Genomic DNA, 19,223 nt, shown 5'->3' on the forward strand with positions numbered 1-19,223 from the left:
TAGGGACAGTAAAAAATGATTATTTTGTTTTTTTTTTTTCAAATAAAAAAATCAATCACTTCTAGCAACTGTAAATAAACGTGAAATATACCAAAATTTTTCATTAAGGTCTATGCAATTTTACTATGATCTTAAGATTTATGATTTTTATTATTTTACTCATGAAATAATCATTATTTTTGAGCAAATAATAAAACTCAGGAGTAAGCATTATTTAAAAAAAAAAAAAAATAAAACTCATAGAATAGTTGGTTGATTCTAAACAATAAAACCCAAGAAATAATCATTATTCTATGAGTTTTATTTTTTTTGGCTTAAAAATAATGATTATTCCTGAGTTTTATTTTTTTGATCAAAAGTAATCATAAGTAAAACAATAAAGCTCATAGAATAATGATTATTTCTAGAGTTTTATAATAGAACTTATAATGATTGCAGTCCCTGGGGTCAATGCGATTAAATTGCACTCACCCTTCGCCAGAGGGCGGCAGCTGGCGTTGCTCAATGTAGACGCGTGCATCTTCAGTATAGTTGCGTCGACTGCGCAAATCGATGCCGACACACGTGTAGGTGCCGGAGTCACGGGCTGTCGCATCACGAATCTCCAGGGTATCGCCGCTGATGATGATGTTGCGCTGCTGTTGGGCATTGAGTGGATGGCCGTCGTGCAGCCATTCGTATTGGAGCATAGCACCACTTGTGGACTGGCATGTGAAGACCACAGTGGCTCCAGACTCGCCATTGAAATTTTCCGGCTGTATGTAGAGTCTCTCCCGTGCTGGTGGTGGCGCATTTCCGCGCACATAAATCTGCACGTATTTCTCGTCTGTGCTCAAGCGATTCTGTGCCGTGCAGCGGTAACGTCCCTCATCGGATTTACGTGGCGACTCGAAGATGAGGCGACCACCATCAGTGCGAGTGTGTCCATCCGCCTGGCCATCGACGCGGGTCCAGGTCACGGTGGGAGTTGGGTTACCCTCAACCTCGCAGCTAATCTCATTGGCCTCGTACTCGTCAAAGTTGACCGAAGCGGGCAGGTTGATGATCTGAGCGGGTGAGCGTTGTGATTGATCTGATCAGTCAATCCAAGAAGAGCGGCAAAATAAAGAGAGAGAGGGAGAGAGAGAGAGGAGAAATAAAATGAGTGTCTGGAAAGGATTACGGGGCCATGTCTGTGGGCAATAGCTACCATAGCGAGCCAACATTTCTTTAGCATATCCTTGAGCCGCATTCGATTTACAGGATTTACATAGATTAGCTTAATATGATCAAGAGTGTATAAGAGTGTATAATGTACTTACGTGATATGGTTATCGATACCATGTCTTCGAAGGTACGAGAGGTCTGGTTATTGATTGCCTGGCAGATATAGACACCGGAATCGGATATTTGCAGATTATGCAAATGCAGGATACCTCCATCGATCTCTGCGTTGATGGGCAGACGGCTGGCCTTTTTGTGCCAGCTAACGAGAACCGGATCCTGAGAATGGAATACATTTGAAATATGCAATTTATTGAAAATTATTGCGTTTGTAATGGAACTTACATTGTTCCACCTCATGCGACCGCTACATCTTAGGGAGATGGATCCTCCCACTGGCATAATGGATATCTGTGGCTTCGATATCGATACGATTATCTGGGTGCGGATATTATCGGGCGACTCGGTCGTTGGTGGATCCGTGTTGCCATAGTCTGATTGATGTAAAATTAAATATTGGTTAATTGTTAGCTCCAACCTTAATCAATTGTTAATTCTCAACTCGTTACAATTGTGTTAGTGACAAGATATTCTATCGGGGAGGGGGATCAAGTTTCATTCAGTTTGGGGGTAAAGGGCTCTAAGAAGTACGTAGGGTTTTGTTTTAGCCACCAGATACATACGTAAGAGTAACACATGGGCACATAATACCACTTCTATCTAATACGTATTGACACATACTGCGACTTCATAGCTTTACCCATCTACAAGGACTACGACAGATTAAATATTGGTCCAGGCAGTGAGCGGGTCTCGAACTCAACTCAAGTGCAAGAACATGTGTAACAGTTGGGTTATTTAAAACAACAGAGAGAGAGAGAGCAACAGTGAAAGATAGGGGGAGATCGAGATCTATAGAATCATAGTTATATGGCCTAGCTCGACTATTGTACGAGTATCAATTTATACACAGAGTTAACCATCTAGTATAAATACAAATTACATAGGCATAGCGTTGAAACACATACATACACGTATTTGTACACAGAACAAAGTAATCAATATTTTACTATCATTTTCACAAAGGTTACATCAAAAAAAATAATTAAACAACAACATAAGAATTTGAAATATAGATTTCAAGGACGGAGAGATCATAATTGTGAGCCGCAAAGTATTGCTAAATAATAACTCTCGTACAGTCAGAGAAAGAGAGTATAAAATCAAGTGAGAGCGAAAGAGCCTACGACAAAGTATAACATTAACAAAGTTAGCAAAAATGAGTGTAGGAACAGATAGAAAGAGTGTGGGAAAGAAAACTAAACGTTTACAAGAAGAAAGGAGGCAGTGGAAAGGAATTAAATTTACAAAGATCATTATTAATTATTTTCAACTTGTTGCGGCAATGTTAACGTCTTTTTGCAAAAAGTAATTGAGAGAATTTTGAGGAATTAGGCAAGTCTAACCCAGAATGAAAGGAATTAAGATAATTTGTCGTTGAGGATACTTTGAGTTTAGAGTACAAACAGAATCGATATTGTCTAACAGATAACAGATAAACGAGATAAATGTGTGAACATATAGTACATATCATCGATTGTATGTTTGTGTATGTGCTATTGCATTTTAAATATTTGCAGTTGGTTTGGTAGTTGGTTTTGTTTTTTTTGTTTTTTTCAGTGTACAAGTAGGTTTACAACAGCAGATTGCGGTAAGATATAGAAAGATATAATGAGCGGTAGTTGTTGTTGTTGTTGTTGTTTGTGGCAAATTGATTGTTTGTTTAATTTGATTGATTGATTGATTGATTGATTGATTGGTCGCGAACCTCGCAGTTGGCAGCCGTAGCGCAGTTTCGTAATATTTCCTATGATTCTGTTGCCCTTATATATCAGCAGGGTGTCATTGTATGATATTGTCTCGTTGGGCTTAATATCGAAATGAAAGCCATTGCAACAGAATCCCCCAATTGAATCGCATATCTTGGGCGGTTCTTCAATAATGCGAGATGTGTCTAGAATGTGGATGGATTGGATGGTTTTGTTGTGATGATTTCATATTGTCGGATTTATGAGCGTTGTTTTTATTTTGAGATATATATAAATATATATATTTTTTAAATTTTTTTCACATTTTTTCCAAATAAAGTTGGATGATATCGGGGGAAGGATGTGTGAATAAGAAAACAAAGTTAAAGAAATGTTGAAAATTGAATATAATGATATAGTAGCTAGCTTAAATAAATTTCAAAGAGGGTGTAAGGTGGGAGAGTGATAAAGGGAGAGAGAGAGAGAAAGAGAGAGAGAGAGAGAGAGAGCGGGGAAGCGGGAATCGATGCGGGAGGCATCCAGTTCAATTGCTTTGAAACTGAATATCTAGGAAGGGTAAAATGTGTGTGTGTATGTGTGTTGCATTGGTGTATGTGGTAAATGGGTAAATCAGGCCTAGATTAATCTATCTATCTGATGTGCAGGCAACTGAGAAGTACTCACCAATTTCCATGCAACGATCTCCTGTAAAGCGAGGCTTGCACTGGCACTCCACATTTCCGCTGTTGCCCAGATAACAGCCCTGGCTATTCTCCCTGTGGCAGGGGCAAGCACTACACTGTCCATTCGCTTCGCGGTAGTAGAGGGGAGCGCAGGATTCGCAAGAGTTGCCGGTGTAACCGGCCGGACACTGGCACACCTCGATGTCGACGGCATTCTCCGCACCGGGTTGGGCCTGCTCAACGGCCAGCTCAAGGGTAACATCACGTATGGAGGACTCGGTGGTGGGTATTTTGGGTGTGGCACGAATGAGCAGATGCTCCACATTGGTTAGGGCACTCATGATGTCGCCACGTGTAGCAGGCATTGTTCCGCCCCTATCCATGCGTTGCCATTGATCGTCCTCACTGAGGGTCACGCTGTACTCATCGAGATCGGATAGCTCAGCTGGACGGGACCAAATCAAGCGAATGCCATTGCCAATGATCACCACATCGTTGCCAGGCATATATGAACCAAATGACTTTGTGTTCAATGTGTAATTGAGTTTGCCACCATAGGCATGCAGTTGATTGCCCTGGACATTTCCGCGTAGACTCCAGTACTTGGTCGAGTACGATTGATACGAATAGGTGTACATATTGGTTGGTATATCCACATGTAGATTATCCCTATCCATCTCCTGGCCATCCTGATCGGTGATCAGCGCCTTGTTGCTGATAAAGTCAATAGGCGTCAGTTCGCGGAAAAGCGTTGCCGACTGACACTGCGTTGCATGGCCAGAACAGAAGCACTCCTTGCAACCGTCCACATGATAGTGAGACAGTCCGAAGGTACCATCGCGGCACTGATCACAACGGCTTCCAATCACATTTGGCTTGCAATTGCAAATGCCTTCATTGCAGTTCTCTGTGCCATCGCTGTTGCACCACTGGCATCGCGACTGGTTGTCCGGCTCCGGCTGTGGCGGCTGTGGTGGTTGTGGCCCATTGCTATCCGGCTGGCAGTCATAGGCAGTACCACGGGTGGCATCACCCACGTAACCAGCGGCACACTGTTCGCAGTTGTCGCCTTCGGTGTTGTGGGCACAGTTCTGTGATTGCATAAAAGAGAAATGCTTATTTATATGGGGAGCTTTACTAAGCTTAGTACACTGATAAAAAAAATGTTCTAAAATCAAGATTTTGGTCTCAGAACTAAGATTTTTGGTCTAAAAAATGCGTCGAGAACATCAAATTCTTGAATTAAGAGAACACATCTTGATTTTAAGAACATTTTAAATAAGACCAAGTTCTTACTTTAAGAATAAATGTTCTTAAAATTAAAATCAAAAAATAAAATAAATGAAAATTATTTTTTATATTTTTATTTTTTTTTTTTTTTTAAATTTTGATTTATTTATATTTTATTCTGTTTAAGTGATTTTATAAATGTTATTTTAATTTGTTACGAGGGGGATTCGAACCGCCGCCTACTGCTTCACAACTGAAGCGGCCTCTCTAAACAGAGCGCTACGGTGCCACCATTTGTTTGATACGAAATAGTTCCTATTTATAATTTTCTAACAATTTAAGATTTTTATTCTTATATTAAGATTTTAAGATTTTTTAGATTAATAATCTTAGTTTTAGTAATTTGGTCTTAAAATAATCTTATTTTAAGAACAAAATATTTAAGATGAATGTTCTTGATTTTAGAACGTGGTCTTTTTTTTCAGTGTAATAACAATTCCCTTTACTTCCATGACTTTCTAAGAGACTAATTGGTATAAACACCCATTACATAATGAAACATGTTTTTCTAATTTCTTTCTATTTTTTCAGTCAATAAGTTAAAGCTATGATTTTGCGTTAACCTTTAAACACTTTGATTTGTGAAACACCTCTTTGAATAAACTTCCCTGAGCCTATTACAAATGCACAAAAAAGTGTAAGCTGGTTTTGTGAAATGTGTGTAAGAGGTAAAAGGACCCTGTAGTTCTGAAAGTCCTTGCTTGATTGTCCCTAACGTTGTCCCTGATGTTGTTGTCATTTTTGAACGTTTTGTTGTTAGTTTCGTATTAATTCTGCCAGCGTCAAATTGCCGCTGCTTGAAAGCGCTTTAAAATTGAGTTCAATTGGTACATTATTGTTAAGCAAGAAATTTTTAAGACCAGTAACGTAATGGTTAGAGTCGCCGACTTGCCACAAACAGACCTATTCAGCTCGGGTTCCCGGGTTCGAGTTCCGCTCGGAACAGCCATGAATAAAAAAAAAAGAAATTAAATATACCGTCGTCAAAGGTATCATATTAAAAATAAATTCAAAATAAATAAATTCAAAAATTAAAAATATATTAAAAAAAAAATTAAAAATATTTAAAAAAAAAAAAAAAATTAAAAATATGTTAAAAAAAAAAAATAAATAAAAATTTGAATATTTTTTTTTGTCACTTTAATGCTTAGGTACTTTTCGGCAGAGTTTCACAAGGAGTCGCTAACGTTTTTTGTGAGGACTAGGTCAGGGAATACCTAGGGAGGTGTTCTCTGTCTTCGATTGTAGGACATCTCAATGTTAAAGTCCTCAAAGTTTTCCAAACAATGTCCTCAAGTTTTCCCTAACGATTAGGGACAATTCCACATGGATTCCTCAATTTTACCTTGAGGTGTGGAACTACTGGGGAGTATCAATAACTGAGTCGCTTTAACCCTGTCCGTCCGTCTGTCTGCATGCGTCAATCTAAGTGTCTGGTCTTAGGACATGCAACTGTCGAGTGCGCTCGACTGTAGACTTGCTCCCTTTACTTCTCTAAGACATTAAATTGCTGCAATTGTAGGAGACTTGCTTACCAGACACTCTCCACTTTCCTCATCACATTGCGTTGAGTGACCATTGCATTCGCAGGGTTCGCATAAGCCGAGACCGATTCCTTCCTCGGGTGTGCGTTTGTAGCCTGGTGCACAGTGCTCGCAGGAGAGTCCAATGTAACCCTGTGGACAGCGGCATTCCTCCACTTCGAAGGCACGTGATGTGCCTAGGTTTGTGGCGGTGGCAATATCCATAACGACTTGCTTTAGAGCACCCTCTTTGGTGCTGGTGGTATAGGTGGCCTTGATGTAGATGGCATCGACTTGGCTGAGAGCCGTCATCAGTTGGTACCGATTGGCCACCTGGCCATCACTGCGCTGCCAGGCGCTTTCAATGATCGGTATGGCATAGTTGATCGATTGGCTGGGATTAACGGCCGACTTGCGATAATGGATCAGTGTTACATCCTCACCGCCCTTGATGACAACATCGGGTGCGCTGTTGCGGGACATCTGGCCACCGGGCAGGGGACTGTAGCTAATCGTGTAGTTGAGACGTCCGCCATAGGCGGTCAGCTTGTTGCCCAGGAAGACAGCGGGCAGACTCCAGTACAGGGTATCCGCGTTGTAGTCCGAGTCGTGACTGAAGGTAATCTCGTTGGACATTATCTGGAAGGGTACCGGCTGAGGATTGTTATCAACGTAATTGCGAACCAGCTGGAAGCCATTTGAGGTGCGGGATCGTCCAAAGCTGCTGATAATTTGCTTGCGATACCAGGAGGAGCTGGTACAGTCGATGTCGAGGGAGCTACAGAAGCACTTGAGGCAACCGGTGTATGTGAAGGAGTTGAGGTGGAAGCTCCTGGGTGCACAGGTATCGCAGCGCTCGCCTAGGACCTCTGACTTGCATTGGCAGCTGCCATCGCTTAGTTGGTTGTATGTGCCTTCGGCGTTGCACGTGGAATCGGGTGTCCTCTGGCAGCTGCCGCCTGGGGCAAGGGGATTACCCTGGTAGCCGGCGGCACAGGTCTCGCAACGATGTCCCACATAGCCTTCGTAGCATGTGCAAATGACGTCACCGTCAGGACTCTTCTCGCATCCACTGGCAAAGTTATTGCTGCCACTCTGGGGGCATGGGCACTCCCTGCAAGGCTCTCCATGACGGGGATCACCATAGGTTCCAGGTGGGCAGGGCTCTGGCACGAAAGGCACACAATGACCCAACCAAGGACCGCCAGGTTGACGTACATAGCCAGGAGCACAGGCTTCACAAGAATCGCCAACATAGCCAGGCGGACAATTACATTTCTCCACCAAGGAGGCGCTGCCCAGTCCTTGATCGGAGGTGCCGGCCGAGTCCATCACAATGTTGACAATCTCCACTTCACGGGCCACGGCATCAATGTAACCCAGACGGATTAATATGTTGTCCACATTGGCCAAAATCATCATGATCTCTTCCCGGGTGGCCATGCGACCGTCGGGCTTCTGCCACTTGCCCGGCAGGAATGAGACCGTCACCTTATTGGACAGATTGGACTGGGTGTGCACGCGATTGGTCAGCGTCTTTCCGTTGCCAGTCATGATTACATCCGGTCCGGAAACGGGACGTCCGCTACCAACATAGCTAACTTCGTACTTGAGTGCGCCGCCATATGACTTGAGCTGGTTACCCATGTAGTCGCTGGGTAGGGCAAGATATGGGGTCTCCCGGCTATTGTACTGTACATCCGAGGCACGGAACTGGACGCCATGCTGCATGTTGAGCAGATTATGTCCAGGCGACTCATTGATCACGATCTGTTGGTAGGGACTTAGCTCCACGCTGACAACACGATGCGCTTGGATGGGTGGATGTATGGCATATGTGAAGAGATTAGCGCTCTCACAAGAGTTGGCCACACCGAAACAGAAGCACTTGATGCACTCTTCCTTGGAGCGTGCCAGCATATTGAAGAATCCGGCCGAGCAGTACTGGTTGCGATCAGGGGTGACCTTCACAATGGTATCGGGTACCACGAAGGTAGTGCCGCGGGTATTGATGATCTCGCAAGAGTACGCGCCACTGTCCTCGTACTGCATATTTGGGCAGTAGAGATCACCACGGCCTCCAGAGCTCTTCGACGTACACTTATCTGGCACATGGCCCCAATTCAGACGCCATACAATCGTGGGCACGGGCACACCAGTTGCCGTACAGACCAGATTCAAAGCCTGACCCTGCAGTAGCGACTGCATTGGCGGTGGTGGTCGCAAGGGTACAGGTACCACTGTAATCGGAGATAGGTTTTAGATGTTAAGTTGAATTTAATGAGGGGTACTTACTGCAACCGAACTCATCGCTGCCATCGCGACAGTCGTTGAGATCATCGCACTGGAAGCTCTTTGGAATGCAATGGCCACTGGCGCATTGGAACTCATTGTAGCGACAGGGGGCGCCATTTGGTTCGGGATCACAGGACTCCTCGTCGGAGTTGTCACCGCAATCGTTCTCACCATCGCAGCGCCAAGTGCGCTCCACACACTTCGAGTTACTGCAGAGGAACTGATTCGGCTGACATCTGCGTCCTTGGCTGCAGCTGTGCTCATCGGATTGATCCGAGCAGTGTGGTATACCATCACAGATGTTGGACTTGTCAATGCATTCACCATTCATGCAAGTGGCTTGATACTCGCTACAAGCTGTCGGTGGACGTTCGTGGTCAACAGCGTTAACTGTGGAATATCACAAAACGAGCCAGGAGATTAGCAAGCATAGGATATGTGAGAGGACCCTGCGAGCGTCTTACCCATTTTCGAAGTCATTAGCCATTAGCGGCATTAGGGATAAGAGACAGTTAACAGTATATTAGCTAAAGATCTAACACATTTGATCTAACTTCATTTTATTCATTTCCTACCTAAACCAAAGAACTCGAGATCAATATGCGGCACCGTGCCATATTTAATGCGATTCGATTTCGGCTCCTCATACTTGTGCTCACCCCAAGCTGCAGCAGTATTGGAGTAAAGATCATTATAAACCCAACATAATCCATCGTCTTATCATAAAACTGATTCACAAGGCTAAGCGATCTATACTTACATCGTTCGACAGTCAGATGTACGGTGACTTGTTGACCCGGAACATAGTTGGGATAACCCACGGCTTCGCAAATATACGTTCCGGAGTCCTCCACCTAAATCAGAAAAGTACATAAATAAATGCCATTTAGATAGATTATGTTATAATTGTAAGCTCACTCGAATGTTCGGAATTTCCAGGCGTCCATTCTTATCGGTAAAGCCCACAGGCAATGGACGACCGCCGGGACGGGACCATCTAACCTTCGCGCGGGCTGGTCCCTCGTCACGACAACGGAAGATCACCTCGCGACCTGCATATCAGAGATTACATTAACCGACGCTCATAGAAGGAAATCATATTCGGGATAGCATATCGAGCAAATAACTGGAGGGATCAATACAATCTCCGTGAGGGTTTTTGAGGATTGTGAATTGGTTTTTCTAGCAGTTTTGGATTTGGTGTGATATTTACTGTGTATTTTGAACTAATTGCGAGCTTTCTAGCAGGTTAAGTGCTGACAACGATAATTTAAACAGAGTATACTATTTACGTCGAGGCGAGCCAATTGATGTAGTGCAGTGTAGCTGTCTTTTGATCTATTGTTTATTTATATATTGTGTATGGTGTAGTTAGGTCAACTTACCCTCCCTAATATATCCTGCAGGTATTTTATTTATTTATAGGTTATGGCATTTGTTTGGGTTAAGCGTTTAAAGTAATGGTAGAGCATTATGTAGAGTAGAATAGACATAAACATAAAGTAAAAGTAGAAAAAAAAAAGTATTCTTCGAATCAGATCGAAGCTCTTCAAGTGTCTTGCAAGAACGTAGTCTGATCTAGATCCAAATTGGAGAGCTAGACGTATCGTTGGGAAAATATCTTCTGTTCTTTTTCATTTGCAAAACATTCTCACTGCTACAATTGTAGTCTTGAAATGTTATCGGGCTCTGAAGACCGCAGACGATCAACAGTATACTTACTTTCTTTGATGATCTGGCTGTTTGGATAGGTTTTCAGGTTCAATTGGTTGCGTCCAGTTGAAGAAGTGTCTTGAACTGTGAATAAGAATTAAAAACTTAGTGTTAGCTTTGTGTTTTCTTTTAAAGTTGATTATACAATTATGATTATTGCTTAGCATAGTCTATATGTATTATCCAACCCGATTAGTAGCTACTGAGGTTGATTAGTTAAGATTGCTTCTTGGTGATTTTGGTGGTTGTGGTGGTTGTTTGTAGTGGGTTTTGTTCTGGCACCATACGGATCTTTGGCTGGGACATCGAACTTACTATCGATCTCATTGGTGATGGGACCACAGTCCAGCTCATCGCTGGCATCATAGGGACAATCGACCATGCCATTGCAACGCAATCCGAGTGCAATGCATGGTCCATTCTCACAGCGGAATGTCGTAGAGGGGCAGATGATGCGCAGTGGCACTAACGGTGTTGTTGGGATTGTTGTTGTTGGTATTGTTGTTGTCGTTGTCGTTGTGGTTGCTGTTGTTGTTGTTGTTGACATGCTTGAGGCTCTCCCGCCAGCATTATGGGAATGACCTTATGCCAATATTGAATAGCGATTGTGATTGTGATTGTATTGTATGATGATGATGATAATGAACGATAAAAACGGTGTGTGTGTTGCTTGGTTGCCCCATTAACCCATCAGTTGTACTACTTACCACAATTGAGCTCATCTGAGCTATCTTGGCAGTCGGTCTGTCCATTACAACGCACGGCGGCATTGACACACTGACCGTTCCGGCAGCGGAACTGGTTCGACTGACATTGCATCTGATTGCAATCGGCCTCATCGGAACCATCCAGACACTGGGCATAGCCATTGCAGACGGCATCCTGGGAGACACAGTCACCATTGCGACAGCGGAACTGATCATGAGCGCAGCCTAAACGAGGAATGAGAAAGTTATTTGTTTAATAACTTGGTTACTACTAACGGATTTGCTACGTCGTTACTGGGGAAATTCAAAGTATATATACATTTAAATATAGAACAAGCTTTTTGATATTTAATCTTAAGAACCAAAGTAATTCAACAGTGCATACACATGTGTAACTTGGGTAGGTTTTGTTTTTTTTTTTTTTCATTAACATGCAATCGACTTAAGTATGAACGTAAGATTATCATAATAAAAAATATTATTACTAAAATATAGTATAAAATGAAATCTTTTTATAACTAAACTACTAGCTATTCAAGTCGCATTTTCACATAGAAGGTCATGTGAAAATGAGAAAAATTGGGTACTCAATTAAATAAAAGTTATTAAAGTAAATGTTCTGTTTATTAACCAATACAGTTCTGTTCATCAGAAAAGTCTTTGCAGTCGTAGAAGCCATCGCAGTGCTGTGTTGAATTTATGCAAAACTGTCGATCGTAACAGAAAAACTCATTATCCTTGCATTGGGTACCTGTATCATCATTATTATAATAAATATATTTGTGCAGTTTGCAAGAGAATTCGACAAAATAGAATTACACAAGAAACAAGAAATAAGCAAAAGAAAGATATTTGTGAGATAGATACTAAATATATATAGATAGAGATACAAAAGCACATTGCATTGATAGACTGATCAGATTACGGTGAATGTGAACAAGAGTGAGATAGATAGATAGATACAGCAGCAAATCAAAAATAAGCTAGCAACCAAAATTCTACAATCACACAAACTCAAGGTGCTGGTGCCTGATTTAATCCATCAATGAAAACAATTAATTAAAGCTGTGAATTTAAGAAGACGTTAAATACTGTGCAGTGACCCCAAAATAGAAAATAGAAAATGGTACTGCCGAAAAGCATCTTAAGGATCTCCCTTTACATATAATTCAATTAATAATTCAGTACGGAAAATAAATCTGCTAACTAAAAATTATAGTAGCTCGATCTGATCAATAGCAGACTAATAAATAATTGAACTAAATTTTATCGGGTCCGTTTTATCTGATACATGCGATTCATGAAAATTGCATATGTTTCTGAAATGTTGAAGATTTTTGTTTTCAGAAACAAATTTCCGAGTCATAAAAATCGACTGCCATCATTTTAACTAGCTCGAAATTTGAATCTCGTAGAGACGGTTCGAACCCTTTAAATTATTTACTTTGCGAGCGCGAACCCGAAATATTATTTTTATTAATAAAAAATTTAATTAATTCAAAATGTAGAGAAAAATGTATAGTACTACAAATATTTTTTGTACGAAATTGAGCCAAGGTTCGAACCCAAACCTTGGGTTCAGGAGGTATATAAGCCAATTCGCGAGCCGAACCGATGTCTTGCCCTATGGTTCGAACCGCCGAACCGAACATATAACAAAATTTTTGAGGTTTGCAGCCTTTTATGCATTGAATGAATTTAATTTGGAATATTTTTTCGCTTTTTTTATTTAATTAAAAATAATTTTTCAATTCAGTTTTAAATCTTATGAATGTCAAAATAAGATTTTTGAAAACATTATTAACTTTCTTTCCGAAACACTAGAAATTGTTTTTGCAATGGTTTTGAATCAAAGTTCAGGATGAGTTTCTTCACTATTGCAAATTGCGCCAAGATTGTCAATAGTTTGATAGATTTAAAATAATCTTTCTCTGGACTTTCAGTTATTTTATTCACTGGATCACCTCATGTTTGTGTGCGAGTGTACCCCGTCAAAAGAAATGAGAGTGAAAGTTTTGTTTATTGAGTGAAAAGAGCTTAATGCAAACTTACAGTTAGCCTCATCGGAGTTGTCTTCGCAATGACGTTGGCCATCGCAACGTTCGTTTTCCGTATAGCACCTGCCACTAGGGCATGTGTGCTCTGGACAGGGCAGCGTTGGATACAATGGATGACGTGTGGTCTGTACTGAACAGCCACGCTCATCGCTACGATCAGTGCAATCATAGTGACCGTCGCATTTTTTGGAACGATTCAAGCACAAATTATCGCAGAAGAATTCATCCCAGCGGCAATCTTCAGCATTTTGGCGAGTTGTGGCTATGAGGTGAAGGCATCGGCGAAATGGCGATTGGCATGCGATGTATATGCATATATATTTCATACACATATGCATATTTGTAGATGTGGATGAGTGTGTTGATATCGATATCGATGATGATGGTATTTATCGGGTGTTTATAACAAGAAAGAGAGACAAGAAAATGAAATGAGCAACAGCTTCTTATACTAGGTTCAAGTTTCATTTGAAAATTACTCAATTTTGTATACATTTATAAATACATTACAAACCTGTGTGATAAAAAACCCCCATAATAAATGTATATGCCCAATATGTAAACATCTGACTTACAACTAATTATAGTAAATAGAATTGTTAAGATTAAAGAGGAATAGTTGGTAGTTTTTATGATGGGAACTGTTTGAGTTGGATTGGATTGGACTAGGATTGGGTATTGTGGACTGAGACCTTATGAATTCAATCGAGTGTCGTTACCCTGTCCCTTGCAACTGTCGGCCCATTCATCCGAACCATCCTGACAATCGTTGTGGTCGTCACACAAAAATTTGAATTTAATGCATTCATAGTTCTCGCATTGCCATTCATCCGATTGGCAGATTTTGTCACTTATTATATTTCTATGTATGTTGTTGCCATCTGATGTATGTATGCGTGTGTGTTGGTTTGTGTGTGTGTGTGTGTGGCGCATTTATTATGATGTAAGAGAAAATAAAACACCAACAAAAAAATATAAAAAATGTAACAACAACAAATGGATGAACATTATTACACAATAAAATGAAGAATAAGTTGTGTGTGCAAGACAGAAAGGCAAGAGAAACGGACGAATAGAAAGAGACAGCATGTAATAGCGATCAGAAAGAGAGGGAGGCTGTGTAAAGAGAGTGTGACGGAATGATTGTGTGGGTAAGAGATAGAGAGAGAGAGAGAGCGGAAGAGCGAGCAAAAGTCAATGAGAGCAATAACAGAGCTGTGTTAATGCCTATCGATATTTATCGAGAAAACTAGCGAAAATCTGTGTGCATAGGAATATTTATATAGTATTGATCATGTTTAAAATTGTGTTACCCCGACAATCGCGTTCGTCGTTGCCATCGTTGCAATCGGTTTTGCCATCGCATCGTATCGAATCATCGACGCATTCGCCATTGCAGGCGATCTGATATGACGGACAGGTAACAACTTCAATATGCAAAATACGATATACAATATATGAAATGAATGAAATAATGAATAAAATATCATATGATCCAAATAATTATTAGCTCAAACACTGAGTCCAGCTATTTAACTACAACAACTTCTACATTAAGTACAAAAAGCCAAACTACTAATTTCATTTTGAATAAATGATGCTACCCAATAAGCAAAGCTCTCTTGATAACTACGGGTGCGATAATAGTGCTGGGTGTCAGACGGGAATTGTGGTATGATTTGTTATGATAGTATAGTATTTGGTGATGGGGGAGGAGGGGGGCTTACCACAGTTGAGCTCATCGCTGCCATCGGTACAGTCCACGATGCCATTACATTGCAGCTTCGATGCAATGCAATCGCCCGTGTTGCAGCTGCCAATAACCGATACCGATATCGATAGCGATAGGTGTAAAGTTGATCGTTTAGCGTCGATAGTGATGTTGGTGATGATGATGTCGTGTGATGGTTGATGTTGTTGTGTGTGAGTGTTGTATGTGATTGGGAGTTGGGAAGTACATACATAAAAAAAAAAAAAATAGAATAATCAAGTAATTGAACTGATATCGCTGGGCTCAAAACTGTTGATCGAGTCTTACAGATAGGCATCATCGCGACAAATTGTACAGTTACGCTCATCGTTGCCATCGTTGCAGTTGACAATACCGTTACACAGCTGATCGCGCGTTATACAATAGTCGTCGCATTCGAACTCATGCTCAAGGCAATGATCTGCAAATGATCATGATGATGGGGATATGTTGAGTGAGTTTGTGAGTGAGTGAGTTTGTGAGTGAGTGAGTGTGAGTGAGAGAGTCATATTGGGTGTTAGGGATAAGAGTTAACTCTTTGAATAACTGTTTAGCCTCTCTATTTTGTGTGTGTGTGTGTGTGTGCGTGTGTGTGTTGTATTTGTGTGTTTACCTGTAAAGGAAGGACAGTCGAGCTCATCGGTTTCATCTTGACAATCCGTAAAGCCATCGCACTTCTTCTCTAACGGTATACACTGGCCAAAGTCACACTCAAAATAATACAGATCGCACTCATTCAATGGATCGTTGCTGTTGTTGTTGGGGTCTGTGTCTGGGTCAGTGTCTAGATGTTGTTCATATGTGTATTATGTTAAGAGATGTGTTTTTTTTTATGCAAAGATGAAAAGATAAAATAAATGCAATTTAAGATATTGAATCTTTTGGGCGAACTCAAACACTATTAGCCTCTATACATAGATGTATCTACGTGTAAGTTATGCATTTGTTTGTTTTGCTAAGTTTCATGTAAACATAATCTACCATAACTGAGATCTTCGTAGTTGAACAGACAGTTGTACTCGTCGGCGCCGTCGGCGCAGTCGGTGATGCCGTTGCAACGCTTGTAGCCGGATATGCAACTCCCGTCCCCGCATTGATATTGAAAGGACATGCACTCGACGATCGGTCGGCTGAGATTGAACTTGGCATGGAAGTCTGGACAGGATGTTTGTGATGTTTGTATGATCGAGTGATGATGTTTGATATTGTTGTTGTTGTTGTTGTTGGTGTGGTGTGGTGTGTTGCAGTTGTATCAAAATACAATCAGGATATTCAGCATAAAGGTCACAGAGAGAGAATATGGGAGAGAGCGAGCGAGCGAGCGAGCGAGAGAGACAGAGAGACGACGATATAACACAGTTGAGAGATGCGCGGATGTACAGAGCGTGGAAAAAAGAAGAGAGAGTACAGTTAGCGGCATGAAAATTATAATTCTACTCATTTGCAATTGTGCGGCAGGTTAACAGGTTAACAGGTTGGCAGGACGAGGCAGTATTGGGAATTTGGTAGTGTGCAAATTATAGCAAAATAAGCAATAAATATATGAATATACATATGTATATATTAAGTTGTTAATCAATATTAAATATGTATATGGGAAATACAAATGATTAAAAAAACCAATAATATACAGCATTAAATATTGAAATGGTAATACGAATAAAACAGTCGTTTGGCTTGACTACTAATATCAACATGTCTTAAAATAAAAAGTCCTTAACCAAAGTTAGGTAAAGGCTTAAGTATTTCTTTAAATAATATTCCTAAAATACTAAGACAACATAAAGTATCAGATTGTATACAATAATGTAGTATATAAAGTAATATTTTTCGATATTATAAACATAATTAGTAAAGTTTTTAGTAAAGGAACTAAGTTGAAAAATATATTTAATACTGAAACAAAATACTTGATTATCTGAGCTATTACGAGGAGTACTACGTATACATGGTGTTATTGAGTGAAGATCGGTGCTTTAAGTGTGAGTCTGATAATGAAAACACATGCATGAGTAACGCATGAATTGGTAAGGGGTGAAATCATTGATTGATTGATTGTTTGATAGATTGATTGATTTAAGGAATACTTACGGCATGTGCTCTCATCGCTGCCATCACGGCACTGAGATTTGCCATCGCAGACTTGAGTTTTGGGTATGCAACCGCCGCCGCGTAGACATTTGTACTGTGTGTGGCACAATGTAAAAAGGCACATGTTGTTGTAGGTTGTGTAGGTTGTAGGTTGCGTAGGTTGTAGGTTGTGTAGGTTGCGTAGGTTGTGTATGTGTATGTTTGATGAGTGTTATATGTGTGTGTGAGGGCATGTGAACTCACCTTGTCGCCGCTGCAGTTGCACAACAAATAATCCTCATCCTCCTGCTGGCCACAGTCGGCAATGCCATCACAGACGCTCTCAATCGGAATGCAATCGCGATTGTGGCACGCGAATTCAATGTTTTCGAGGCAATTGCTGGCCAAAGGTGGCAAGGATGGCAAGAATGGCAATGATGGCAATGATGATGATGATGATGATGACGATGATGTGCTGGCTAAATGGTGTTGTATGGTGTTTTTCATTTTCATTTGGATTTTGTTTGTTTTTTGTGTGAATGTTGGGGGCGGTGATGTTTGTCAGACAACAAGGCATATTTATAATAATTCGATGCGAGCACGTGAATGACATACACAAAGTAAAACATAAAAAGAAAAAAGAGAGAGATAGTGAGCGTATGACAGAGAGAGAGAGAGCGAAAGAGAGAGGGAGGGAATAAGGATGTGTGTGTGTGTGTGTGAGTGTGTGTGTGTGTGTATCAGTAAGTGTGTGCGGCAACAATGAATTTTTTAAAAATTATATAATAACGTAACATTAAATGCTAAATTAAACGTTTAACTTTATAACTAGACAAGTGTATGTGTGTGTGTGTGTGTGTGTTGTGTGTGTGACTTAAGTAAGTTTCTATGTTCAATGCTAAAGTCACAAACATGGCATGCACTTTGGTCTTGCCCTGCTCTATAATAAATATTTGTAGTTGTAGAAGTAGAAGTACCAATAGAAATAGATATACACCCAGCACCCGAAAGTATGCAACATATTTTGACGCATCGCAATGCACCGCATGTTGCAAGGTAACACAAAGTTGACAAAATACACAAAGTAACCTACTCGCTGCACCTCCTGTTGTTGTTATTGGAATTGGGTTAGTTGTAAGTCGCGGTGTTGTTGTTGTTGTTGCGGCTGGTGTTGTGGCTGGTGTTGTTGCTGCCTTTGGTGGTGGCGCCTCCGTTGTGCGACGCTCCAGCGATCCGGGCGCCACGGTGGCCCACGGATACGTCGTTGGCCGGGGAGCACGAGTCACGGGCACCGTTACGGTTGCCGGGGGACGAGTCTGGGGTCGTCGGCTCGGCACTGGCGGCTGATAGCGATCGCAATCGTCCTCGTCGGACATGTCGTTGCAGTGATGGAAGCCATCGCAACGCAGGTGGAGGGGAATGCAGACGTTGCTCCACTTGCACTTGAATTGATTGGAGGTGCACGGATTCTGTGGACTCGACTTTTCATAATGATCGTTTGGCAGATAGGGATGGTACTCTAGGGCATCCTGTTCGTGCATTCCATCGATATCGATATTGTTGTTCTTAGCGTTATCGTTATCGTTACCGTGCCCTATTTTCGGTGGTGGACGACGGCGTTGAGAATGATCCGCATAGTTTCGTATAATGCCGTCTTCATCGACGGTATCGAGATCGTTGATATCGTCCAGATCTGTTAGCCGCATGCGGTGTTTGTTGGTTGATTGTTAAGATGGGTAGCGGGATTGGGACCACCACATGCAACCCGATGACATTTACCGTTTGTCGTTTATCGATTACGGGATTTGTGGGAAAGGAATAGGAAATTTGTGGATGCATATAGTTTTTTTTTTTTGAGTGTTGCATGCAAATTTTGTAGTTGGGCCAATTCATGTGACGTTGTTGTTCCGGTTGTTGTAGTTGTAGGAGTTGCGTGCAATTAATCGATTAGTTTGTTGGACACATTCGATAACCACAACCACAAACGTTCAATTTTGTTCACATATTTTTTTTTTTTTTTCGGGGGTTTTCAGGACGTATTGGAAAGAAGAGAAATAAAATTGGAATTTGTTAAAAAAAAATAAAAATCGTTTCAAGATGACACTCATAAGAGCTACCACAAAG

The 19,223-nt window shown here is 41.2% G+C and overlaps 1 protein-coding gene across 1 annotated transcript in view; it reads right to left on the reverse strand.

Moving 5' to 3' along the window:
• The window catches only part of LOC117782969 (basement membrane-specific heparan sulfate proteoglycan core protein), a 109,055-nt gene that overhangs the window by 18,972 nt on the left and 70,860 nt on the right, over positions 1-19,223 (reverse strand). Inside the window, exons 10-25 of the mRNA XM_034620092.1 lie at positions 17,364-17,578; positions 17,121-17,214; positions 16,011-16,184; positions 15,643-15,813; positions 13,275-13,541; positions 11,223-11,447; positions 10,525-10,599; positions 10,188-10,202; positions 9,721-9,854; positions 9,563-9,656; positions 8,803-9,192; positions 6,520-8,747; positions 3,696-4,785; positions 1,549-1,697; positions 1,302-1,482; positions 472-1,072 (exon numbers count right to left, since the gene is read on the reverse strand). Of these exons, the coding sequence (XP_034475983.1) occupies positions 472-1,072; positions 1,302-1,482; positions 1,549-1,697; positions 3,696-4,785; positions 6,520-8,747; positions 8,803-9,192; positions 9,563-9,656; positions 9,721-9,854; positions 10,188-10,202; positions 10,525-10,599; positions 11,223-11,447; positions 13,275-13,541; positions 15,643-15,813; positions 16,011-16,184; positions 17,121-17,214; positions 17,364-17,578 (6,103 nt within the window). The remainder of the gene's footprint in view (positions 1-471; positions 1,073-1,301; positions 1,483-1,548; positions 1,698-3,695; positions 4,786-6,519; positions 8,748-8,802; positions 9,193-9,562; positions 9,657-9,720; positions 9,855-10,187; positions 10,203-10,524; positions 10,600-11,222; positions 11,448-13,274; positions 13,542-15,642; positions 15,814-16,010; positions 16,185-17,120; positions 17,215-17,363; positions 17,579-19,223) is intronic.

Source organism: Drosophila innubila, chromosome X (genome assembly GCF_004354385.1).
Source record: "Drosophila innubila isolate TH190305 chromosome X, UK_Dinn_1.0, whole genome shotgun sequence".
Lineage (NCBI taxonomy): Eukaryota > Metazoa > Arthropoda > Insecta > Diptera > Drosophilidae > Drosophila > Drosophila innubila.